Source organism: Salmo salar, chromosome 01, assembly GCF_965601325.2.
Source record: "Salmo salar chromosome 01, fSalSal1, whole genome shotgun sequence".
Lineage (NCBI taxonomy): Eukaryota > Metazoa > Chordata > Actinopteri > Salmoniformes > Salmonidae > Salmo > Salmo salar.
The window spans coordinates 8,074,902-8,101,617 of record NC_138291.1 but is presented as its reverse complement, the minus strand read 5'-3'; the positions used below and the strand labels follow the sequence as shown (position 1 = coordinate 8,101,617).

The 26,716-nt window shown below is 41.8% G+C and overlaps 1 protein-coding gene across 5 annotated transcripts in view; it reads right to left on the bottom strand.

Annotated features, from left to right (window-relative positions):
- sh3yl1 (SH3 and SYLF domain containing 1) overlaps positions 1-25,441 on the bottom strand; it is a 60,694-nt gene extending 35,253 nt beyond the window's left edge. For 4 of the 5 annotated variants that reach the window (XM_014198612.3, XM_014198765.3, XM_014198684.3 and 1 more), the window contains exon 1: positions 25,306-25,441. In XM_014198612.3, the coding sequence (XP_014054087.1) occupies position 25,306 (1 nt within the window). In that variant the 5' untranslated portion in view covers positions 25,307-25,441. The remainder of the gene's footprint in view (positions 1-25,305) is intronic. The other variant, XM_045711012.2, reaches the window with a different exon arrangement.
- Positions 25,442-26,716: the final 1,275 nt, after the last annotated feature.

The window sequence follows — 26,716 nt, the reverse complement described above, 5'->3', positions numbered from 1 at the left end:
ACAGTTGATGTATGTTACTTGAACTCTGAAGCATTTATTTAGGCTGCAATCTGATGTGCAGTTGATTACCGATTTATGGAGGCTGGTAACTCCAATGAACTTATTATGTGCAGCAGAGGTAACTCCGGGTCTTCCTTTCCTGTAGCGGACCTCATGAGAGCCAGTTTCATCATAGCCCTTGATGGTTTTTGCGACTGCACTTGAAGAAACGTTCAAAGTCCTTGAAATATTCGGCATTGACTGACTCATGTCTTAAAGTAATGGACTGTCATTTCTCTTTGCTTATTTGCGCTGTTCTTGCCATAATATGGACTTGGTCTTTTACCAAATTGGGCTCTCTTCTGTATACCAACCCTACCTTGTCACAACACATTTGATTGGCTCAAACGCATTAAAGAAATGAAACTCCACAAATTAACTCAAGGCACACCTGTTATTTGAAATGCATTCCACCTCATGAAGCTGGTTGAGAGAAAGCCAAGAGCGTGCAAAGCTGTCATCAAGGCAAAGGGTGGCTACTTTGAATAATCTAAAAAAATATATATAAACATTCCCCCCCCTTTCTGGTTAATACATGATTCCATGTGTTATTTCATAGTCTTGATGTCTTCACTATTATTCTACAATGTAGAAAATAGTACAAAAAGAAAAATCCTTGAATGAGTAGGTGTCCAAACTTTTGACTGGTACTTTTAGCAAAAAAAATTATATACTGCTCAAAAAAATAAAGGGAAGACTTAAACAACACATCCTAGATCTGAATGAAAGAAATAATCTTATTAAATACTTTTTTCTTTACATAGTTGAATGTGCTGACAACAAAACCACAAAAATAAATCAATGGAAATCCAATTTATCAACCCATGGAGGTCTGGATTTGGAGTCACACTCAAAATTAAAGTGGAAAACCACACTACAGGCTGATCCAACTTTGATGTAATGTCCTTAAAACAAGTCAAAATGAGGCTCAGTAGTGTGTGTGGCCTCCACGTGCCTGTATGACCTCCATACAACGCCTGGGCATGCTCCTGATGAGGTGGCGGATGGTCTCCTGAGGGATCTCCTCCCAGACCTGGACTAAAGCATCCGCCAACTCCTGGACAGTCTGTGGTGCAACGTGGCGTTGGTGGATGGAGCGAGACATGATGTCCCAGATGTGCTCAATTGGATTCAAGTCTGGGGAACGGGCGGGCCAGTCCATAGCATCAAGGCCTTCTTCTTGCAGGAACTGCTGACACACTCCAGCCACATGAGGTCTAGCATTGTCTTGCATTAGGAGGAACACAGGGCCAACCGCACCAGCATATGGTCTCACAAGGGGTCTGAGGATCTCATCTCGGTACCTAATGGCAGTCAGGCTACCTCTGGCGAGCACATGGAGGGCTGTGCGGCCCCCCAAAGAAATGCCACCCCACACCATGACTGACCCACCGCCAAACCCATCATGCTGGAGGATGTTGCAGGCAGCAGAACGTTCTCCACGGCATCTCCAGACTCTGTCACGTCTGTCACGTGCTCAGTGTGAACCTGCTTTCATCTGTGAAGAGCACAGGGCGCCAGTGGCGAATTTGCCAATCTTGGTATTCTCTGGCAAATGCCAAACGTCCTGCACGGTGTTGGGCTGTAAGCACAACCCCCACCTGTGGACGTCGGGCCCTCATACCACCCTCATGGAGTCTGTTTCTGACCGTTTGAGCAGACACATGCACATTTGTGGCCTGCTGGAGGTCATTTTGCAGGGCTCTGGCAGTGCTCCTCCTGCTCCTCCTTGCACAAAGGCGGAGGTAGCGGTCCTGCTGCTGGGTTGTTGCCCTCCTACGGCCTCCTCCACGTCTCCTGATGTACTGGCCTGTCTCCTGGTAGCGCCTCCATGCTCTGGACACTACGCTGACAGACACAGCAAACCTTCTTGCCACAGCTCGCATTGATGTGCCATCCTGGATGAGCTGCACTACCTGAGCCACTTGTGTGAGTTTTAGACTCCGTCTCATGCTACCACTAGAGTGAAAGCACCGCCAGCATTCAAAAGTGACCAAAACATCAGCCAGGAAGCATAGGAACTGAGAAGTGGTCTGTGGTCACCACCTGCACAACCACTCCTTTATTGGGGGTGTCTTGCTTATTGCCTATAATTTCCACCTGTTGTCCATTTCATTTGCACAACAGCATGTGAAATTTATTGTCAATCAGTGTTGCTTCCTAAGTGGACAGTTTGATTTCACAGAAGTGTGATTGACTTGGAGTTATTGTGTTGTTTAAGTGTTCCCTTTATTTTTTTGAGCAGTGTATTTAAAAGCCGTAGAAACTATGAGAATAGAAAGGTTCAGAACTTTTGTGAAACATCACAGTTGAAAAATATGGCAAATAGAAATTAAAACCGGATGGTGTTCTGAGTTAGATGGGAGGGGTTGTGTGGAGCTGAAAAGGTGTGACTAAAAACAACAAGATTACTAATATAAAATATACTGGGGCTGTACTATCTACACACACACACACACCACCCCGTTTTCAGACAAGATAAAACGACCAAAGGGGCAGTGTTTCAATATACTGCAGAGATAGCCTGCAGAGCTCTGTCCTGCTATCCAGGTCTGTACCCAAACAATTTGAACTTCTACTTTTAAAAATCCACCTCTCCAAAAACAAGTCTCTCACCGTCGCCGCCTGCTATAGACCCCCCTCAGCCCCTAGCTGTGCTCTGGACACCATATGTGAACTGATTGCCCCCCATCGATCTTCAGAGCTCGTGCTACTAGGTGACCTAAACTGGGACATGCTTAACACCCCAGCCATCCTACAATCCAAGCTTGATGCCCTCAATCTCACACAAATTATTAATGAACCCACCAGGTACAACCCCAAAGCCGCAAACACTGGCACCCTCATAGATATCATCCTAACCAACGTGCCCTCTAAATACACCTCTGCTGTTTTACATTTACATTTAAGTCATTTAGATCTGTTTTCAACCAAGATCTCAGCGATCACTGCCTCATTGCCTGCACCCGTAATGGGTCAGCGGTCAAACGACCTCCACTCATCACTGTCAAACGCTCCCTGAAACATTTCAACGAGCAAGCCTTTCTAATCGACCTGGCCCTGGTATCCTGGAAGGATATTGACCTCATCCCGTCAGTCGAGGATGCCTGGTTATTTTTTTTAAATACCTTCCTCACCATCTTAAATAAGCATGCCCCTTTCAAGAAATTTAGAACCAGGAACAGATATAGCCCTTGGTTCTCCCCAGACCTGACTGCCCTTAACCAACACAAAAATATCTTGTGGCATTCTGCATTAGCATCGAACTGCCCCCGCGATATGCAACTTTTCAGAGAAGTTAGAAACCAATACACAGGCAGTTTGAAAAAGCTAGCCTTGGCGTTTCTAACAGAAATTTGCTTCCTGCAACTCAAACTCTAAAAAGTTCTGGGACACTAAAGTCCATGGAGAATAAGAACACCTCCTCCCAGCTACCCACTGCACTGAGGATAGGAAACTCTGTCACCACCGATAAACCCACTATAATTGAGAATTTTAATAAGCATTTTTCTACGGCTGGCCATGCTTTCCACCTAACTACCCCTACTGCATTCAACAGCACTGCACCCCCCACAGCTACTCGCCCAAGCCTCCCCCATTTCTCCTTCTCCCAAATCCATTCAGCTGATGTTCTGAAAGAGCTGCAAAATCTGGACCCCTACAAATCATCCGGGCTTGACAATCTGGACCCTTTCTTTCTAAAATTATCTGCCGAAATTATTGCAACCCCTATTACTAGCCTGTTCAACCTCTCTTCGTGTCGTCTGAGATTCCCATAGATTGGAAAGCAGCTGCTGTCATCCTCCTCTTCAAAGGAGGTGACACTCTTGACCCAAATTGCTACAGACCTATATCCATCCTACCCTGCCTTTCTAAGGTCTTCGAAAGCCAAGTCAACAAACAGATTACCGACCATTTCGAATCCCACCGCACCCTCTCTGCTATGCAATCTGGTTTCAGAGCTGGTCATGGGTGCACCTCAGCCACGCTCAAGGTCCTAAACGACATCGTAACCGCCATCGATAAGAAACAATACTGTGCTGCCGTATTCATTGACCTGGCCAAAGCTTTTGACTCTGTTAATCACCACATCCTCATCGGCAGACTCAGTAGCCTTGGTTTCTCAAACGATTGCGTCGCCTGGTTCACCAACTACTTCTCTGATAGATTTCAGTGTGTCAAATCGGAGGGCCTGCTGTCCGGACCTCTGGCAGTCTCTATGGGGGTACCACAGGGTTCAATTCTTGGGCCAACTCTTTTCTCTGTATACATCAATGATGTCGCTCTTGCTGCTGGTGAGTCTCTGATCCACCTCTACGCAGACGACACCATTCTGTATACTTCTGGCCCTTCTTTGGACACTTAACAACCCTCCAGACGAGCTTCAATGCCATACAACTCTCATTCAGTGGTCTCCAACTGCTCCTAAATACAAGTAAAACTAAATGCATGCTCTTCAACCGATCGCTGCCTGCACCTGCCCGCCTGTCCAGCATCACTTCTCTGGACGGTTCTGACTTAGAATTTGTGGACAACTACAAATACCTAGGTGTCTGGTTAGACTGAAAACTCTCCTTCCAGACTCACATCAATCATCTCCAATCCAAAGTTAAATCTAGAATTGGCTTCCTATTTCGCAACAAAGCATCCTTCATCCATGCTGCCAAACATACCCTCGTAAAACTGACCATCCTACCAATCCTCGACTTCGGCGATGTCATTTACAAAATAGCCTCCAATAGCCTACTCAACAAGCTGGATGCAGTCTATCACAGTGCCATCCGTTTTGTCACCAAAGCCCCATATACTACCCACCACTGCGACCTGTACGCTCTCGTTGGCTGGCCTTCGCTTCTTAATCGTCGCCAAACACATTGGCTCCAGGTCATCTACAAGACCCTACTAGGTAAAGTCCCCCCTTATCTCCGCTCACTGGTCACCATAGCAGCACCCACCTGTAGCACGCGCTCCAGCAGGTATATCTCTGGTCACCCCTAAAGCCAACTCCTCCTTTGGTCGTCTCTCCTTCCAGTTCTCTGCTGCCAATGACTGGAACGAACTACAAAAATCTCTGAAACTGGAAACACTTATCTCCCTCACTAGCTTTAAGCACCAGCTGTCAGAGCAGCTCCCAGATCACTGCACCTGTACATAGCCCATCTATAATTTAGCCCAAACTACTACCTCTTCCCCTACTGTATTTATTTAATTTATTATTTTGCTCCTTTGCACCATATTATTTATATTAACTTTGAACTTTCTTCAAATTATAATTCTACCATTCCAGTGTTTTACTTGCTATACTTTATTTACTTTGCCACCATGGCCTTTTTTTGCCTTCACCTCCCTTATCTCACATAATTTGCTCACATTGTATATAGTCTCATTTTTGTCTACTGTATCATTGATTGTATGTTGTTTTACTCCATGTGTAACTCTGTGTTTTTGTATGCTGTCGAACTGCTTTGCCTTCTTGGCCAGGTCGCAATTGTAAATGAGAACTTGTTCTCAACTTGCATAAATAAATAAATAAATAAATAATATATATATATATACACACACATATATACACACACACACACCTTGCAAAAGTAATCACCCCCTTGGAGTCTTTTCTATTTTGTTGCATAACAACCTGTAATTTAAATAGATTTTTATTTGGATTTCATGTAATGGACATCCACAAAATAGTCCAAATTGGTGAAGTGAAAAATTACTTGTTTCAATTAAAAATGTTTAAAACAAAAACAGAAGAGTGGTGCGTGCATGTGTTGTCACCCCCTTTGCTATGAAGCTCCTAAATAACATCTGGTGCAACCAATTACCTTCAGAAGTCACATAATTAGTTAAATAATCTCAGTACACACACACAGTTCTGAAAGGCCCCATAGACTGCAACACCACTAAGCAAGGGCCACCACCAGGCAAGCGGCACCATGAAGACCAAGGAGCTCTCCAAACAGGTCAGGGACAACGTTGTGGAGAAGTACAGATCAGGGTTGGGTTATAAAAAAAAATATCTGTAACATCCCACGGGCCACCATTAAATGCATTATTTTTAAAAAATTGAAAGAATATAGCACCACAACAAACCTGCCATGAGGGCCACCCACCAAAACACACAGACCAGGCAAGGAGGGCATTAATAAGAGGCGCAACAAAGACTAAAGATAACCCTGAAGGAGCTGCAAAGCAGTGGAGAATCTGTCCATAGGACCACTAAGCCGTACACTCCAGAGCTGGGCTTTACGGAAGAGTGTCCAGAAAAAATAAATAAATAAGCAAACATGTTTGGTGTTAACCAAAAGGCATTTAGGAGACTCCCCAAACATATGGAAGAAGGTACTCTGGTCAGATGAGACTAAAATTGAGCTTTTTGGCCATCAAGGGAAACGCTATGTCTGACGCAAACCCAACACCTCTCATTGCCCCGAGAACAACATCCCAATGTTTTTCCATCAGCAGGGACTGGGAAACTGGTCAGAATTGAAGGAATGATGGATGGCGCTAAATACAGGGAAATTCTTGAGGAAAACCTGTTGTTTCAGACAGAGGTTCACCTTCCAGCAGGACAATGACCCTAAGCATAATGCTATAGCAACACGCGAGTGGTTTAAGGGTAAACATTTAAATGTCTTGGAATGGCCTAGTCAAAGCTCAGACCTCAATCCAATTGAGAAACTGTGGTATGACTTAAAGATTACTGTACACCAGCGGAACCCATCCAACTTGAAGGAGCCTTGAAGAATGGGCAAAAATCCCAGTGGCTAGATGTGCCAAACTTATAGAGACATACCCCAAGAGACTTGCGGCTGTAATTGCTGCAAAAGGTGGCTTTACAAAGTATTGACTTTGGGGGGGGGGGGGGGGGGGGGGGTGAATAGTTATGCACGCTCAAGTTTTTGGGGGTCTTATTTCTTTCACAAGAAAAAATATGCTGCATCTTCAAAGTGGTAGGCATGTTGTGTAAATCAAATGATACAACCCCCCCCAAAAAATATATATTTTAATTCCAGGTTGTAAGACAACAAAATAGGAAAAAAATGCCAAGGGGGGTGAATACTTTCCAAGTCACTGTAGGTTCAGAACATTTGTGGAACAGCACAGTTCAAAATATGGCAAAATAGAAATCAAACTGGATGGTCTTCAGAAATAGATGGGAGGAGTTGAGGGTAGCTAAAGGATGAAAAAAAATAATATATATATATATATACACACACACACACACACACATACATACATACATACATATAAAAATTGTAAAATAGATTGTGTCCGTAAAATGTATACAGCATATATAAGCAGGAAGTAGAAGCCTACGAGTTGTTGTCCATTAGTTTACTCCAATTAGTGGAGCATAGGGAAAAATGTACATTGTAGCTTACATCAATCTGCAATATTAAAAGCTGATCTACTTCCTAAAGATGGTTGTCGTCAACACAGCGCTTGTTTTCTCATAAACTGAAATCGAGTGTAGAATTTTAGCAACCAGCCACAATATATATCATAAAAGCTGATTGTACTTCAACATAAGATTTACATATTTCACAGCTTTATATGCCGCTTAAAACCAGTCAAACTGATTAGAACATTTTGCAGTAAAAAAATCCTTCTGTTTTGTGTGTTGAGTTATTGTATTTTTCTCCCTGGTCCCTAAACATCTTTGCTGCGTGCCAGAAGCAGATGAGAGAGAACTTTACTGAATGCTTCAATCTGTTGATGTACGACATATTTTCTGGTTTATTTTAGTCTTCTAGTAGGGCAGCAAGTAATGACAGACTCTGCCAAGTCCAACAACCAGATGTTCTGGTTTTTCAGGGGAAATGGAAATAGTTCCTGTGACGGGACTTGTGCTTTTGGACGTTAACAAGGTGACATGCCATCTTAACTCCTCCTCCACATTTACTCTGTTATGAACAGTGCAGAGAGGGGAGCCTCACAACAGTTCTTTTCTCTTCTTGTCAAGACCAGTAAGTAGATCTAGTTTCAGGTGCTTTTACTACTACGCTCGGTTATCACATAAGAGAAGCGGCATACATCTAATTATCGACAAGATGACTAACACATACCCTACCAAAATGTCGGAAGTTATAAGAAGAAACAGGGCCTATGATACAGTGGGCTCCAAAAGTATTGGGACAGGGACAAATGTGTTGTTGCTGAAATGATACAATGACAAAACAACTTTAAAGTGCAGACTGTCAGCCTTCATTTGAGGGTATTTTCATCCATATCAGGTGAACTGTTAAGAAATTATAGCACTTTATATACATTGTCCCCCCATTTTAGGAGAACAAAAGTATTGGGACAAATTCACTTAGTAAAGAAAGTGTAGTATTTGGTACCATATTCCTAGCACGCAATGACTACATCAAGCTGGTGACTCTGCAAACTTGTTGGATGCATTTGCTGTTTGTGTTTCAGATTATTTTGTACCCAATAAAAATGAATGGTGAATAATGTATTGTCATTTTGGAGTCACTTTAATTGTAAATAAGAATAGAATGTTTCTAAACACTTCTACATTAATGTGGATGCTACCGTGGTTACAGATAGTCCTGAATAATATAACTGTCACAACTTTGAGCACAGTAAATTAGGCTTAAAAAAAAACAAAAAAAAAACACACTGCCTGTACATCTTTCTATATTAGCAGGTCGGGGTCGGGCCTCAGATTTTCACTTTATTACCTGTAGTCGGACGGTTGCAGGTGAACAAACAGCTGACCCGCGCATCACTAATACACCTGCTTAAGTCTAGCAGATCCATTAGTATCTAATGAGAACATCAGCCCTCATTAGGAGGCAGTCAATCACCCCCACGCAAACACTAATGACTGTCCAATTACTGCAAATACACAGTTAACCTGTTAGGGCTAGGGGGCAGCATTGACACGGCTGGATAAAAAACATACCCGATTTAATCTGGTTACCACTCCTACTCAGTAACTAGAATATGCATATACTTATTACATATGGATAGAAAACACCCTAAATTTTCTAAAACTGTTTGAATGGTGTCTGTGAGTATAACAGAACTCAAATGGCAGGTCAAAACCTGAGAGATTCCTTTACAGGAAGTGGCCTGTCTGACCATTTCTGGAACTTCTTTGCCATCTCTATCATTTACTAAGGATCTCTGCTCTAACGTGACACTTCCCACGTCTTCCATAGGCTCTCAGAGCCCGGGAAAAAAGAGAATGTCGTCATTCCAGCCCCAGGCTGAAACACATTATCGCCTTTCTCAAGTGGCCCATCAAGAGACACTAGCTTATGCGCGTGACCCCGACCGCCCCCGCCTTTGGGATTTTTTCCTCTGTTTGCGAAAAGGAGATTCCCTGTCGGAATATTATCGCTTTTCTACGAGAAAAATGACGTAAAAATTGATTTTAAACAGCGGTTGACATGCTTCGACGTACGGCAATGGAATACTTTGAATTTTATTGTCAGGAATTGCGCCAAGCGCGCGACACTTCTTTACTATTTCGGATAGTGTCTGGAACGCACGAACAAAACGCCGCTATTCGGATATAACGATGGATTATTTTGGACCAAACCAACATTTGTTATTGAAGTAGACGTCCTGGGTGTGCATTCTGACGAAGACAACAAAAGGTAATGACATTTTTATAATAGTAAATATGATTATGGTGAGTGCTAAACTTGCCGGGTGTCTAAATAGCGAGCCCGTGATGCCTGGACTATGTACTTAGAATATTGCAAAATGTGCTTTCACCAAAAAGCTATTTTAAAATCGGACATATCGAGTGCATAGAGGAGGTCTGTATCTATAATTCTTAAAATAATTGTTATGCTTTTTGTGAACGTTTATCGTGAGTAATTTAGTAAAATGTTAGCGAATTCCCCGGAAGTTTGCGGGGGGTATGCTAGTTCTGAACGTCACATGCTAATGTAAAAAGCTGGTTTTTGATATAAATATGAACTTGATTGAACAAAACATGCATGTATTATATAACATAATGTCCTAGGGTTGTCATCTGATGAAGATCATCAAAGGTGAGTGCTGCATTTAGCTGTCTTCTGGGTTTTGGTGACATTATATGCTGGCTTGAAAAATGGGTGTCTGATTATTTCTGGCTTGGTACTCTGCTGACATAATCTAATGTTTTGCTTTCGTTGTAAAGCCTTTTTGAAATCGGACAGTGTGGTTAGATTAACGAGAGTCTTATCTTTAAATGGCTGTAAAATAGTCATATGTTTGAGAAATTGAAGTAATAGGATTTTGAAGATTTTGAAAATCGCGCCACAGGCTGGCAGTGGCTGTTACGTAGGTGGGACGAATTCGTCCCGCCGGTCCCATAGAGGTTAACACATGGCTAATGAACGGTCAGAGAGCGAGAGGGAACGAAAATTTAAAAAAAGAAAGATTCAGAAGGTTTTTGAATGAGCTGGTTAATTAGTGATAATTAATAATAAGCAGTCTGAATGAAGACCTGGGCTGGAGACTGGGTAAGATCACATTAACTACAGTACTGTTACACACATTCATTTAACCTGTACATGTCCATGTCACAGAAGCTAAGGGTGTGTTACCCTGGGGACTGTCAGAGATACACGCATACGGACAATTTCCATCTAAAAAGGACCCATGAGCACCAACATGCGAAGTTCATAGAAGCATGTTAAATTGGGAAAAAATAAAGTTTATATTTGAGAAATTAAGCCATACATATATATTTTCTTTTACCTGTTTTCCATCCCAACAATGTGGAGCAAAAGCTTTGATTTCTGATCAAACAGATTGTGTTGTGAGCCATGACCAGCCAAAGCACTTCATGGCTATTGACGCGAGTGCTATGGGGCCATGGTGCTCTAATGCTTCAGTGTTGCTTGCCTCGAAGCGAGCATAAAAAAAGGCATTTAGCACGTCTAGTAGGCTTGCGTCACTGGGCAGCTCTCGGCTGAGTTTCCCTTTGTTGTCTAATAGTTTGCAAGCCCTGCCACACCCGCCCAGCATCAGAGCCAGTGTAGAAGGATTAAACCTTAGTCCTGTATTGATGCTTTGCCTGTTTGATGGTTCATCTGAGGGCATTGCAGGATTTCTTATAAGCGCCTGGATTAGCGTCCCACTCCTTGAAAGCGGCAGCTCTCGCCTTTAGTTCGGTGCAGATGTTGCCTTTAATCCATGGCTTCTGGTTGGGATATGTACGTACGGGCACTGTGGGGACTACGTCATTGATGTACATATTGATGAAGCCGATGACTGAAGTGGCATACTCCTCAATGCCATTGTATGAATCCTGGAACATACTCCAGTCTGTGCTAGTATAACTGTCCTGTTGCGTAGCATCCGCATCATCTGACCACTTTTTTATTGACTTAGTCACTTGTACTTCCTGCATTTGCTTTTTCCTTGTAAGCAGGAGGATAGAATTCTGGTCAGATTTGCCAAAATGGAGGGCGGGGGAGAGTTTTGTATGCATCACTGTGTGTGGAGTAAAGGTGGTCTAGAGTTTTTTCTCCCCTCTGGTTGCACAAGTGACATGTTGGTAGAAATGAGGTAAAACGGATTTAAGTTTGCCTGCATTAAAGTCCCTGGCCGCTAGGAGCACCGCTTCTGGATGAGCATTTTCTTATGGTCTTATAGAGTTGGTTGAGTGCGGTCTTAGTGCCAGTGTTGGTTTGTGGTGGTAAATAGACGGCTAAGAAAAATAGATAAACTCTTAGTAAATGGTATGGTCTACAGCTTATCATGAGGTACTCTACCTCAGGCGAGCAATACCTCGAGACTACCTTAAATTTTAAACATCGTGCACCAGCTGTTATTGACAAATAGACACACACCCCCACCCCTCGTCTTACCGGACGTAGATGTTCTGTCAATGCACAGAAAACCCAGTATACTATTTCCCGTGATGTTCAGCCACGACTCTGTGAAACTTTATTTTATTTAACTAGGCAAGTTAAACAAATTCTTATTTACAATGACGGTCTACCGGGAAACTGTGTTACTTGCCTTGTTCAGGGGCAGAATGAAAGATTTTTACCTTGTCAGCTCGGGGATTCGATCCAGCAACCTTTTGGTTACTGGCCCAATGCGCTAACCAAAAGGCTACCTGCCACCACATAAGATATTACAGTGTTTAATGTTGCATTGGTAGGATAGTCTTGGAGCTTATCCAGTTTATTCTCCAGGGATTGCAGGTTGGCCAATAGAACGGATGCTAGAGGCAGGTTATCTACTCTGACTAATTATCACAAGGTGCCCCATCTTCACCCCCTGTAGTTCCTTCATGTGAACGACAGGGATTTGGGCCTTGTCTGGGAGCAGCATTATATCCTTCGTGTCAAAACATCTTTGCCCAGTTCGAGGTGGGTAACCACTGTTCTGATATTCAGAATCTCTTTTCGGTCACAATAGACTGTAGCGCCAACATTATGTACAAAATAAGTTAAACAAATGTGAAAATAAGACACAAAATTGGTGAGGAGCCTGTAAAACGGCAGCCATACCCCTTCCAGCGCCATTCAAGATCACTTTCGCAGTCAAAAAGCAAGCAAAGACCTACTGCTCAGAATTGTATATATTTTAACCTCTCTGGGACGCTAGCGTCCCACTCACGGGACACACTGCCAACAGCCAGTGAAATAGCAGGGCAGCAAATTCAAAACAACAAATCTCAATTCAAATTTCTCAAACATACAACTATTATATCCCATTTTAAAGATAATCTTCTCGTTAATCCAACCACATTGTCCAATTTCAGAAAGGCTTTACGGCGAAAGCATAACATTAGATTATGTTATGACAGCACCTAAACAAGAAAAACCACAGCCATTTTCCAAGCAAGGAGATGCTTCACAAAAAACAGAAATACAGCTAAAATGAATCACTAACCTTTGATGATCATCATATGACACTCCCAGGACTCAATGTTACACAATACATGCATGTTTTGTTTGATAAAGCTCATATTTATATCCATAAACCCCATTTTACATTGGATCGCGATGTTCAGAAATGTTTTGCCTCCCAAAACTTCCGGTGAATGAGCACATCAATTTACAAAAATACTCATCATAAACGTTGATAAAATTTACAACAGTTATTGAAAGAATTATAGATACACTTCTCCTTAACCTCTTACATCTAGACATTCCGCTAGCGGAACACCTGCTCCAATATCCAATGATGGGCGTGGCGCGAAATACAAACTCCTCTAAAATCCGAAAACTTCCATTTTTCAAACATATGACTATTTTACAGCATTTTAAAGACAAGACTCTCGTTAATCTAACCACACTGTCCGATTTCAAAAAGGCTTTACAGCGAAAGCAAAACATTAGATTATGTCAGCAGAGTACCCAGCCAGAAATAATCAGACACCCATTTTTCAAGCTAGCATATAATGTCACAAAAAACTAAACCACAGCTAAATGCAGCACTAACCTTTGATGATCTTCATCAGATGACAACCCTAGGACATTATGTTATACAATGCATGCATGTTTTGTTCAATCAAGTTCATATTTATATCAAAAACCAGCTTTTTTACATTAGCATGTGACGTTCAGAACTAGCATACCCCCCGCAAACATCCGGTGAATTTACTAAATTACTCACGATAAACGTTCACAAAAAAACTATTATTTTAAGAATTATAGATACAGAACTCCTCTATGCACTCGATATGTCCGATTTTAAAATAGCTTTTCGGTGAAAGCACATTTTGCAATATTCTCAGTAGATAGCCCAGCCATCACGGCTAGCCATTTAGACACCGACCAAGTTTAGCCCTGACCAAACGCCGATTTACTATTACAAAAGTTTGATTACCTTTGTTGTCTTCGTCAGAATGCACTCCCAGGACTGCTACTTCAATAACAAATGTTGGTTTGGTCCAAAATAATCCATCGTTATATCCAAATAGCGCCGTTTTGTTCGTGCGTTCAAGACACTATCCGAAGTGTAAATAAGGGTCACGAGCATGGCGCAATTCGTGACAAAAGATTTCTAAATATTCCATTACCGTACTTCGAAGCATGTCAACCGCTGTTTAAAATCAATTTTTATGCCATTTTTCTCGTAAAAAAACAATAATATTCCGACCGGGAATCTGCGTTTAGGTAAACAGACGAAAGAAAACATAGCATGGGGTCGACGCGGGCACGCGCCTGAGTCTCACAGTACTGTAACCAGCCACTACCCAAACGCGCTACTTTTTTTTCAGCCAGAGCCTGCAAAGCCACGATTCAGCTTTTTGCCGCCTTCTGAGAGCCGTAGGAAGTGTCACGTAACAGCAGAGATCCTCTAATGGATAGAGATACGACTTGTTTACGCTGCTGTGCGTTTTTGTTGCCGATCTTACTTTGATACCTGACGGTTTTTTACTTTTTCATTACCGTATATTTTTACTTTTTCCCCTCACTCAACTTTTTTCATTCAACTTTTTCACCCCGGAGGTTTTATCTGGACATGGTTCGTCAGGACTTCAAACAGCCGAAGCTAAGTAACATTAACATGATGCCTTCTAATTGCAGTCGTTGTACTTATAATATACAGGAGAACGATCGCCTTACGGCAAGGATAGCTGTGCTGCAAGCCCAGCTTCAGACGCGATCGTTAGGCAAGGGTAATTTCAGTGTAGGAAAGGATGAAACAGCGTCTGTGCCACCAGTAAGTACAGATAGTAACGTTAGTATAAACCCCCTCGCACGGTCCCCGCAGCCGGACATCTTTCTCATGGCTTCTGGAGGGAAACGCTGTAGGAATGCTCAACCGGTGTCGCTTATTCAGCCGACAGAAACTTTCAACCGGTTCTCCCCATTAAGCGAGTCGGAGTCGGAGGCCGAGACTTCTCTGGTCTCTACTCCTCCCGTTGTGGGGTCTGAGACGCCGACGGCTCCCACCATTAGCTCTGACAAATTGAAAACCCTAGTCATTGGCGACTCCATTACCCGCAGTATTAGACTTAAAACTAATCATCCAGCGATCATACACTGTTTACCAGGGGGCAGGGCTACCGACGTTAAGGCTAATCTAAAGACGGTGCTGGCTAAAGCTAAAACTGGCGAGTGTAGAGAGTCTAGAGATATTGTTATCCACGTCGGCACCAACGATGTTAGGATGAAACAGAGGTCACCAAGCGCAACATAGCTTCAGCGTGTAAATCAGCTAGAAAGATGTGTCGGCATCGATTAATTGTCTCTGGCCCCCTCCCAGTTAGGGGGAGTGATGAGCTCTACAGCAGAGTCTCACAACTCAATCGCTGGTTGAAAACTGTTTTCTGCCCCTCCCAAAAGATAGAATTTGTAGATAATTGGCCCTCTTTCTGGGACTCACCCACAAACAGGACCAAGCCTGGCCTGTTGAGGAGTGACGGACTCCATCCTAGCTGGAGGGGCGCTCTCATCTTATCTACGAACATAGACAGGGCTCTAACTCCTCTAGCTCCACAATGAAATAGGGTGCAGGCCAGGCAGCAGGCTGTTAGCCAGCCTGCTAGCTTAGTGGAGTCTGCCACTAGCACAGTCAGCGTAGTCAGCTCAGCTTTCCCCATTGAGACCGTGTCTGTGCCTCGATCTAGGTTGGGCAAAATTAAAAATGGCGGTGTTCGCTTTAGCAATCTCACTAGTATAAAGACCTCCTCCATTCCTGCCATTATTGAAAGAGATTGTGATACCTCACATCTCAAAATTGGGTTACTTAATGTTAGATCCCTCACTTCCAAGGCAGTTATAGTCAATGAACTAATCACTGATAATAATCTTGATGTGATTGGCCTGACTGAAACATGGCTTAAGCCTGATGAATTTACTGTGTTAAATGAGGCCTCACCCCCAGGTTACATTAGTGACCATACCCCCCGTGCATCCGGCAAAGGCGGAGGTGTTGCTAACATTTACGATAGCAAATTTCAATTTACAAAAAAAAAACCAATGACGTTTTCGTCTTTTGAGCTTCTAGTCATGAAATCTATGCAGCCTACTCACTCACTTTTTATAGCTACTGTTTATAGGCCTCCTGGGCCATATGCAGTGTTCCTCACTGAGGTCCCTGAATTCCTATCGGATCTTGTAGTCATAGCAGATAATATTCTAATTTTTGGTGACTTTAACATTCACATGGAAAAGTCCACAGACCCACTCCAAAAGGCTTTCGGAGCCATCATCGACTCAGTGGGTTTTGTCCAACATGTCTCTGGACCTACTCACTGCCACAGTCATACTCTGGACCTAGTTTTGTCCCATGGAATAAATGTTGTGGATCTAAATGTTTTTCCTCATAATCCTGGACTATCGGACCACTATTTTATTACGTTTGCAATTGCAACAAATAATCTGCTCAGACCCCAACCAAGGAGCATTAAAAGTCGTGCTATAAATTCTCAGACAACCCAAAGATTCCTTGATGCCCTTCCAGACTGCCTCTGCCTACCCAAGGACGTCAGAGGACAAAAATCAGTTAACCACCTAACCGAGGAACTCAATTTAACCTTGCGCAATACCCTAGATGCAGTTGCACCCCTAAAAACATCTGTCATAAGAAACTAGCTCCCTGGTATACAGAAAATACACGAGCTCTGAAGCAAGCTTCCAGAAAATTGGAACGGAAATGGCGCCACACCAAACTGGAAGTCTTCCGACTAGCTTGGAAAGACAGTACCGTGCAGTATCGCAGAGCCCTTACTGCTGCTCGATCATCCTATTTTTCCAACTTAATTGAGGAAAATAAGAACAATCCGAAATTTCTTTTTGATACTGTCGCAAAGCTAACTAAAAAGCAGCCTTCGCAAATGGAGGATGGCTTTCACTTCAGCAGTAATAAATTTATGAACTTCTTTGAGGAAAAGATCATGATCATTAGAAAGCAAATTACAGACTCCTCTTTAAATCTGGGTATTCCTCCAAAGCTCCATTGTCCTGAGTCTGCACAACTCTGCCAGGACCTAGGATCAAGGGAGATACTAAAGTGTTTTAGTACTATATCTCTTGACGCAATGATGAAAATAATCATGGCCTCCAAACCCTCAAGCTGCATACTGGACCCTATTCCAACTAAACTACTGAAAGAGCTGCTTCCTGTGCTTGGCCCTCCTATGTTGAACATAATAAACGGCTCTCTATCCACCGGATATTGTACCAAGCTCACTAAAAGTGGCAGTAATAAAGCCTCTCTTGAAAAAGCCGAATCTTGATCCAGAAATTATAAAAAACTATCGGCCTATATCGAATCTTCCATTCCTCTCCAAAATTTTTGAAAAAGCTGTTGCACAGCAACTGACTGCCTTCCTGAAGACAAACAATGTATACGAAACGCTTCAGTCTGGGTTTAGACCCCATCATAGCACTGAGACTGCACTTGTGAAGGTGGTAAATGACCTTTTAATGACGTCAGACCGAGGCTCTGCATCTGTCCTCGTGCTCCTAGATCTTAGTGCTGCTTTTGATACCATCGATCACCACATTCTTTTGGAGAGATTGGAAACCCAAATTGGTCTACATGGACAAGTTCTGGCCTGGTTTAGATCTTATCTGTCGGAAAGATATCAGTTTGTCTCTGAATGGTTTGTCCTCTGACAAATCAATTGTAAATTTCGGTGTTCCTCAAGGTTCCGTTTTAGGACCACTATTGTTTTCACTATATATTTTACCTCTTGGGGATGTCATTCGAAAACAATGTTAAATTTCACTGCTATGCGGACGACACACAGCTGTACATTTCAATGAAACATGGTGAAGCCCCAAAATTGCCCTCGCTAGAAGCCTGTGTTTCAGACATAAAGAAGTGGATGGCTGCAAACTTTCTACTTTTAAACTCGGACAAAACAGAGATGCTTGTTCTAGGTCCCAAGAAACAAAGAGATCTTCTGTTGAATCTGACAATTAATCTGGATGGTTGTACAGTCGTCTCAAATAAAACTGTGAAGGACCTCGGCGTTACTCTGGACCCTGATCTCTCTTTTGAAGAACATATCAAGACTGTTTCAAGGACAGCTTTTTTCCATCTACGTAACATTGCAAAAATCAGAAATTTTCTGTCCAAAAATGACGCAGAAAAATTAATCCATGCTTTTGTTACTTCTAGGCTGGACTACTGCAATGCTCTACTTTCCGGCTACCCGGATAAAGCACTAAATAAACTTCAGTTAGTGCTAAATACGGCTGCTAGAATCCTGACTAGAACCAAAAAATTTGATCATATTACTCCAGTGTTAGCCTCCCTACACTGGCTTCCTGTTAAGGCAAGGGCTGATTTCAAGGTTTTACTGCTAACCTACAAAGCATTACATGGGCTTGCTCCTACCTATCTTTCCGATTTGGTCCTGCCGTACATACCTACACGTACGCTACGGTCACAAGACGCAGGCCTCCTAATTGTCCCTAGAATTTCTAAGCAAACGGCTGGAGGTAGGGCTTTCTCCTATAGAGCTCCATTTTTATGGAATGGTCTGCCTACCAATGTGAGAGACGCAGACTCAGTCTCAACCTTTAAGTCTTTACTGAAGACTTATCTCTTCAGTAGGTCCTATGATTAAGTATAGTCTGGCCCAGGAGTGTGAAGGTGAACGGAAAGGCTGGAGCAACGAACCGCCCTTGCTGTCTCTGCCTTGCCGGTTCCCCTCTTTCCACTGGGATTCTCTGCCTCTAACCCTTTTACAGAGGCTGAGTCACTGGCCTACTGGTGTTCTTCCATGCCGTCCACGGGAGGGGTGCGTCACTTGAGTGGGTTGAGTCACTGACGTGGTCTTCCTGTCTGGGTTGGCGCCCCCCCCCCCTTGGGTTGTGCCATGGCGGAGATCGTTGTGGGCTATACTCGGCCTTGTCTTAGGACGGTAAGTTGGTGGTTGGAGACATCCCTCTAGTGGTGTGGGGGCTGTGCTTTGGCAAAGTGGGTGGGGTTATATCCTGCCTGTTTGGCCCTGTCCGGGGGTTTCATCGGATGGGGCCACAGTGTCTCCTGACCCCTCCTGTCTCAGCCTCCAGTATTTATGCTGCAGTAGTTTATGTGTCGGGGGGCTAGGGTCAGTCTGTTACATCTGGAGTATTTCTCTTGTCTTATCCGGTGTCCTGTGTGTATTTAAATATGCTCTCTCTAATTCTCTCTTTCTGTCTTTCTCTCGGAGGACCTGAGCCCTAGGACCATGCCTCAGGACTACCTGGTATGATGACTCCTTGCTGTCCCCAGTCCACCTGGCCGTGCTGCTGCTCCAGTTTCAACTGTTCTGCCTGCGGCTATGGAACCCTGACCTGTTCACCGGACGTGCTTGTTGCACCCTCGACAACTACTATGATTATTATTATTTGACCATGCTGGTCATTTATGAACATTTTAACATTTTAACATTTTGACCATGTTCTGTTATAATCTCCACCCGGTAAAGCCAGAAGAGGACTGGCCACCCCTCATAGCCTGGTTCCTCTCTAGGTTTCTTCCTAGGTTTTTGGCCTTTCTAGGGAGTTTTTCCTAGGGAGTTTTTCCTAGCCACCGTGCTTCTTTCACATGCTTTGCTTGCTGTTTGGGGTTTTAGGCTGGGTTTCTGTACAGCACTTTGAGAATATCAGCTGATGTACGAAGGGCTATATAAAAATAAATTTGATTTGATTTTGATTTAGATAATCAAGAAGGGCAAGAAATTGTCAGACAGGCCACTTCCTGCATGGAATCTTCTCAGGTTTTGGCCTGCCAAATGAGTTCTGTTATACTCACAGACACCATTCAAACAGTTTTAGAAACTTTGGAGTGTTTTCTATCCAAAGCTAATAATTATATGCATATTCTAGTTTCTGGGCAGGAGTAATAATCAGATTAAATCGGGTACGTTTTTTATCCAGCTGTGAAAATACTGCCCCCTAGCCATAACAGGTTAATGCAACCGCTGTGTCAGATTTCAAAATAGCTTTACAGCGAAAGCACATTCTTCAATATTCTGAGTACAGAGCTGAGCCATCAAAGCAAGCTATACAGTTACCCGCCAAGTTCTGGAGTTAACTAAACTCAGAAATAGTATTATAAATCTTCACCGGAATGCATAATATTCCAACCGGACAATAGCGTATTCATTACAGAGGAAAAAGAAGGAGAGGCGCGCCTGTGTGAGTGCGCAGTAAACAACTTGTTGGTCCCAGGCTTGAGACAGCTCTTATTCTCTCCACAGTAACAGTAGAAGCATGAAACAAGGTTCTAAAGACTGTTGATATCTAGTGGAAGCCTTAGGAAGTGCAAAATGACACCACAGACACTGTAGTTTGGAAAGGCAATCAGTTGAAAAACTACAAACCACTTCTGGTTGGATTTTTTCTCATGTTTCTGCCTGCCATATGAGTTCTGTATACTCACAGACATCATTCAAACAGTTTGACACATCAGAGTGTTTTCTATCCATATCTACTAATAATATGCATATCCTACCTTCTGGGCCCGAGTAGCAGGCAGTTTAATTTGGGCACGTCATTCATCTGAATTTCCGAATACTGCCCCGTCACTAAAAAGTTAAACATGACTTTAAAAAAAAAAGAAAACATTACCCTAATAAAACAATTCTGTAGGAATGAGGTTTGTGCAGTAGGCCTAATACATTATAACAGCATACTGGCTATATGCCTGGCCTGCCAATAGTTTTCTTCTCAGACCATATTAGATTTCAAAGCTCTAGCTTTGATAACAAAATAGATCAGTTGGTGTTGCACTTGTGAGAGTCACAGCTTAGCATAAATTGAACTAATTATCTTTTTTATTTTTTTTATTTACTGGACTAATGGTACCTGCATCTGATGGTCATAGTGCCTTCAAGACAACTGGAAACTCAGAAAATGACAAGGTCAAATCATGACGTCAGTGAACTCGATTGCTAAAATGGATTTAACATTAGCATTTTGTCCAATAAACAATTGACTAGCACAAACGTGATTTTGTTTTAGGCCTTTTAGTTAGTTTGACATTTGGCAATGTGAAACCAAACCGACCCAAATGAGAAAAATAATAGTCTAAATGATTAGAACTATTTTTTTTTAGATCAAGAACACATGGACAGGAGAGACCTGATCCTAGATCAGCACTCCTACTCAGATGCTTTATGACTACAGGCCCAACTCAGACTGATCTAACCGAGCAGTTCTGATGTTATGACAATCAATGCAACAGTTAAAAACAAGAGATTTTAAATGCTTTTTTATATGACTTGTGAATCGTTTCAGGAAACTAGACTTATGTCGCACGCCACTACTTCACAGGAGAGGGGTAAAACAGATGTTTTTTTTTTTTCAAAATGTGTTTTTTTTTTGTGGCAGAAATGACTTCTGGAACATGTGAACTTAATAACAAACTTGTATTGCATCTGTAAATACAAATAGAATTGTTAAAATTACGAGCCTAGTTGGTTTAACCACAGAAAAAGTCAGGAACCTTCCCACTAGCCATGATTGGCTGAGATAATGGATGGGCTGGACATCCCGGGAGATGAGTTTGGATTGGTCTCCCATGTAGCATGCTTCTGTTTATAATGTGAGCTGTTCAGTATGTGTTGAAAGTCCTTTCTACCAGGCAGTTTTTGAAAGATTTAACGTTAGCAGTCGAGAACTACAAAAGTTTTGCTACCTTTCTCAACAACATTGATGCCCTGAATTTAGCAGGCACTATCGGCAGATCAGTTGGAAAAAGTGATGGGCTACATTCTGCACACGCCACGGTCAGTGTGAACCGGAGTGACTTGACACAACGCTGGTCAAACAAGATGTAGCTACAAACAAAACTGAGTTAAATGGTTCCAGTCTGCCATGAAGCATTCATCCATGTATACGAGTCTAGCTACATTTTCAGATATTATACGTTTCTAATTTTATCTGAAAGTTGCTTTCATTGCAAGGTTGGGGATAGGGGGCAATATTTGCACGGCCGGATAAATAAACGTACCCGATTTAATCTGGTTACTACTCCTGCCCAGTAACTAGAATATGCATATACTTATTATATATGGATAGAAAACACCCTAAAGTTTCTAAAACTGTTTGGTGTCTGTGAGTATAACAGAACTCATTTGGCAGGCAAAACCCTGAGACATTTTCTGACAGGAAGTGGATACCTGATGTGTTGTATTACGTTTAAACCTATGCGATTGAAAAACACAGGGGCTGAGGAATATTTTGGCACTTCCTATTGCTTCCACTAGATGTCACCAGCCTTTACAAAGTGTTTTGAGTCTTCTGGAGGGAGATCTGACCGAACAAGAGCCATGGAACAATGATGGCCCATTAGACACCTGGCGCACGAGTTCATGTTGGGTACCATACGTTCCAATACGTTATAAAAGAGAATGCATTCGTCCACCTTGAATATTATTCATGTTCTGGTTAAAAAAGGCCCTAATGATTTATGCTATACAACGTTTGACATGTTTGAACGAACGTAAATATATTTTTCCCCCTCGTTCATGAAGTGAAGTCCGGCGGGCTTAGATCATGTGCTAACAAGACGGAGATTTTTGGACATAAATGATGAGCTTTTTTGAACAAAACTACATTCGTTATGGACCTGTGATACCTGGAAGTGACATCTGATGAAGAGAATCAAAGGTAATGGATTATTTACATAGTATTTTCGATTTTAGATCTCCCCAACATGGCGGCTAGTCTGTATCGCAATGCGTATTTTTCTGGGCGCAGTGCTCAGATTATTGCAAAGTGTGATTTCCCAGTAAGGTTATTTTTAAATCTGGCAAGTTGATTGCGTTCAAGAGATGTAAATCTATAATTCTTTAAATGACAATATAATATTTTACCAATGTTTTCTAATTTTAATTATTTAATTTGTGGTGCTGACTTGAATGCCGGTTATTGGAGGGAAACGATTTCCTGAACATCAACGCCACAGTAAAACGCTGTTTTTGGATATAAATATGAACTTGATAGAACTAAAAATGCATGCATTGTCTAACACAATGTCCTAGGAGTGTCATCTGTTGGAGATTGTAAAAGGTTAGTGCATAATTTTAGCTGATTTTATGGTTTTGGTGACGCCTGTCTTTGAATTGGCACAACATTACACACAACTCTTGTAAATGTACTGTCCTAACATACTCTAAATTTATGCTTTCGCCGTAAAACCTTTTTGAAATCGTAAAACGTGGTTAGATTAAGGAGATGTTTATCTATCAAAGGGTGTAAAAGAGTTGTATGTTTGAAAAATTTGAATTTTGACATTTATTTGGATTCAAATTTGCCGCTCTTGAAATGCACCTGCTGTTGATGGAGTGCACCACGGGTGGGACGCTTGCGTCCCACCTAGCCCATAGAGGTTAAACAGAAGACGTCGCCAGATTATTACATGACCCATCAAGTTAGCCAGATGATGTGCCTGGGGGTGATTACAGCCATCTATTGTATTTTATGAACATGTGTACATCTCGAGAATAGTGACCCATCCACTTAGCTAGGTGTGGCTGGGTGGTTGGTTGGTTACCGCATTTCCTTCACATGAGGCATCAATTTAGACAAGTGTGTCTGGGGTAAGAATCATCTAATAATTATAACATATTTACACCTGGACATTTTTTTTTTTTTTTTTATATTGCTACTACGCAAGTAACCATTTCACTGTTCCGTTTACACCCTCTGTATCCTGTGCATGTGATGAATAAACATCGATTTCATTTACATAGGGGCAGTAATGTGAAGAACAACATGACCTGCACCAAAGTCAGATTAGGATGTAGGCCAAGGACTAAATGAAGTGTATTTTTTACCTGGAGTTTTTCCTTATTGTAGGCTACTACTTTTAGTTTTGAAAGCTTTGATTGTTTAGAACATGGCCTCACATGTGAATCCTTAATAAAAGACATGGGCTAAGGCTTAAGATGGTGTGAACCACACTGAACGGGTGTAGACTATAAGCTCTCCAGTAGGTGTACCAAAAACATTCAAGGACATTTTCTCAAAAGTGGGGTTACAGGTTAATCAACTTTCAAAGCAGAATTACTTTCACATTGTTCCTCAAATGCAGTGTATGATATACAATTTTATTTATTATTTTCTAGCACTGAGTCTTTACTCTTATGAACATATTTTCCTCTATGAACAAGTTGCATAAATTGAAAAATATTTGTACAGCTTATTAACATTACCTAATATTTCCCGCTGTTGATGATGTTCTCACACACACACACACACACACACACATAATACACTGCATTTGCAGAACAATGTGAAAGTAATTCTGCTTTGAAAGTGTATATGTGGTTGAACCAAAAGATTACATGTAACAAAAATGATATACGAAATTGTGAAGTTGAATGAAACAATAATGTATGTTGATGGTAATATGATGTACAATATTCCATTATGTTTCCATATGATAACAATAGCATAATTGAATATGCCATATACTATATTTTATCAGTTTCATTAATTTTAATTAACTTAATCATTATGACACACCCCTCACTATTGTCATTGGTTACACTAATTGCACTGTGTTTCTACATAACCTGGTTCAAGTATTCATGACATCACCATGAGGAAGGCACAGTGATGCCGAAACGTTGGGAAATACCCATTCAATTGCTGGGAGATTACACGGAGTGTGCGACTTTATTTTGATAGTTTATTCTTTACTTTTATACAACGCAACAACAACACCACTTCAAATGTTGCTACATAAAGACCACATTTTTCATACAAATCAAACGTTGTAGAAGTAGGCCACACCTGTTTAGAATCATTAGCACTTGCTTTCATGTTTCTATGACAATCAATGCTAAAGTTATTGCAAACAAGATATTTAAATGGATTTCTATATGGTTTGATTATTTCTATCGAATCAACACAAGAACATATGCAAATCAAAGGTTGTAAAAGTAGGCAAGAAATGTTTTGACAAATTACGACTTGTTTTGACGTTTATAACAATCAATACAAACGTTATTGCGACAAGAGAGATTTAATAACGTCTGAATGTCTGACATAAAACCTACTTCGATGAATAAAATACCTCAACATGTTTGCTTATCACGTGACTTTTCTGCTTCTCTCCTGTTCGTTCATTCACACTGCTGTTTTATCAAACAGAGATTATTTTCATCTTTCATATTATTCTCAACAAGAGAAAAACCATCATAGAGCCAAACTACAGTTTTAAAACTTTCATCGTTGTTTGGCCAAACTGACCGTGCTGTCGCCTCATTCTCTCTCTCCCACAGAGAACGACGAGAGGGAGGCAGTAGAAGTCCGGAAACAACGTTGCTACAGCATACCAAACCCCACAACACATTTTATCAGCTAGAACTTGTTATATAAAAACTGGGATACTTACTTTTGTCAACTGTGACTTGTTTCGCTTCAGTTCGTCAGTTAGTTTGTTAGACTTGTACCATAGTCACCTGCGGCAGGTAAGTAATAAAATAGCGTCCTACACACCTGTTACCCTGGCTGTCTCATGTGCTGCCAGAAAGACCCCGTCTCAATTTAATTCAACTCATACACATCAAATGGTCACATGAACAATCAAACAGAAACGTATGGAACTATAAATTCCCATTATATGGAAAAAGGTAAGAAATATTAGGTATGCGTGTCATCTATAGACTGTTTTCGACCGTTTTAATAACTTTACAGACAGGCAGCGTCTGGATAGCCGGATAAGGGAATGTGACGCCTATGCCATCAACATCAGGACCTGCTGCGCGCTCACGTGTGTTGTTGTAACTGCAGTGCGCGTACCAGCAGACAGAAGTATATACAGGTAGGCCTACCATTAGCAAAGTGTTCTTTCTGGGCAAATTGCAAAGTTAGAAGCCCCACCTAGTTCGACAATTTCAGATTTTAAACCAAAGATTGTCTATTATATTGACAAGATATTGGACTGTTTTCTCTAACAATGGGAATAAATGTCTGCAAAGGCTTTAAGGCAGGCGGGAAGAGGCAGGAGCCAATTCTCATTCTCAACCTGAGAGGTCAGGTTTGCATCTGAACAACAGGCACAACTCTGATATAAAATTGGTTTCCCCCCCCCCCCCCCCCCGAAGTTGCCGGGATGCCACGTGTGTTCACATATATCAGTACATTCATAATAACCTAAGCATTACAAAATGTATATTTCAATCAAATAAGCCGCAATTAGCAACTACAATTTATGTTGACCAAGTTCAATTATCTCTCATTGACATCCGTACAAATGTTTTAGGGCGGAGTCAGCCTTCGCCTCCCTCTCCTTGTTTTAAACCTAACTTTAACCACACTGCTAACCTTATGGCAAGACCTTCTTCATCAAGGTTTATGATATGGCCAATTTTTACCGTATGATGGGAACACATATATTAGGAGGCCGGAGGTCAGTGTTCATGCAAGAATTTGGTTCTGGGTTCCTAAATGAGTTGCCTATCTGATAAATATAGGCTACTTCATTTAAAAATACACAAAAGGCTAGGCCTATTGTGACTCTAAGCACATTGTCTTCTGTTCAATTCATCTTCCCAAGTCTTTTGCTAAGATGAACTGGGCATATTTGATGCAGTTGTGTGTGTTTTAGCACAGACTCTCAAACAAACTAAATGTCATAGGCTTCAAGAGTATGGCCAGTGTTTGTTTTTACATGAATCTATTGTGGACAGATCTACATAAACATAACTGGTATTGTAGAATCTGACAGGAAGGAGTGGGATGTGTGGATTAACAGCAGGAGTCGTCCCGGTTTTTTGGGTTTTTCGTCACTGGTTATTTGGACA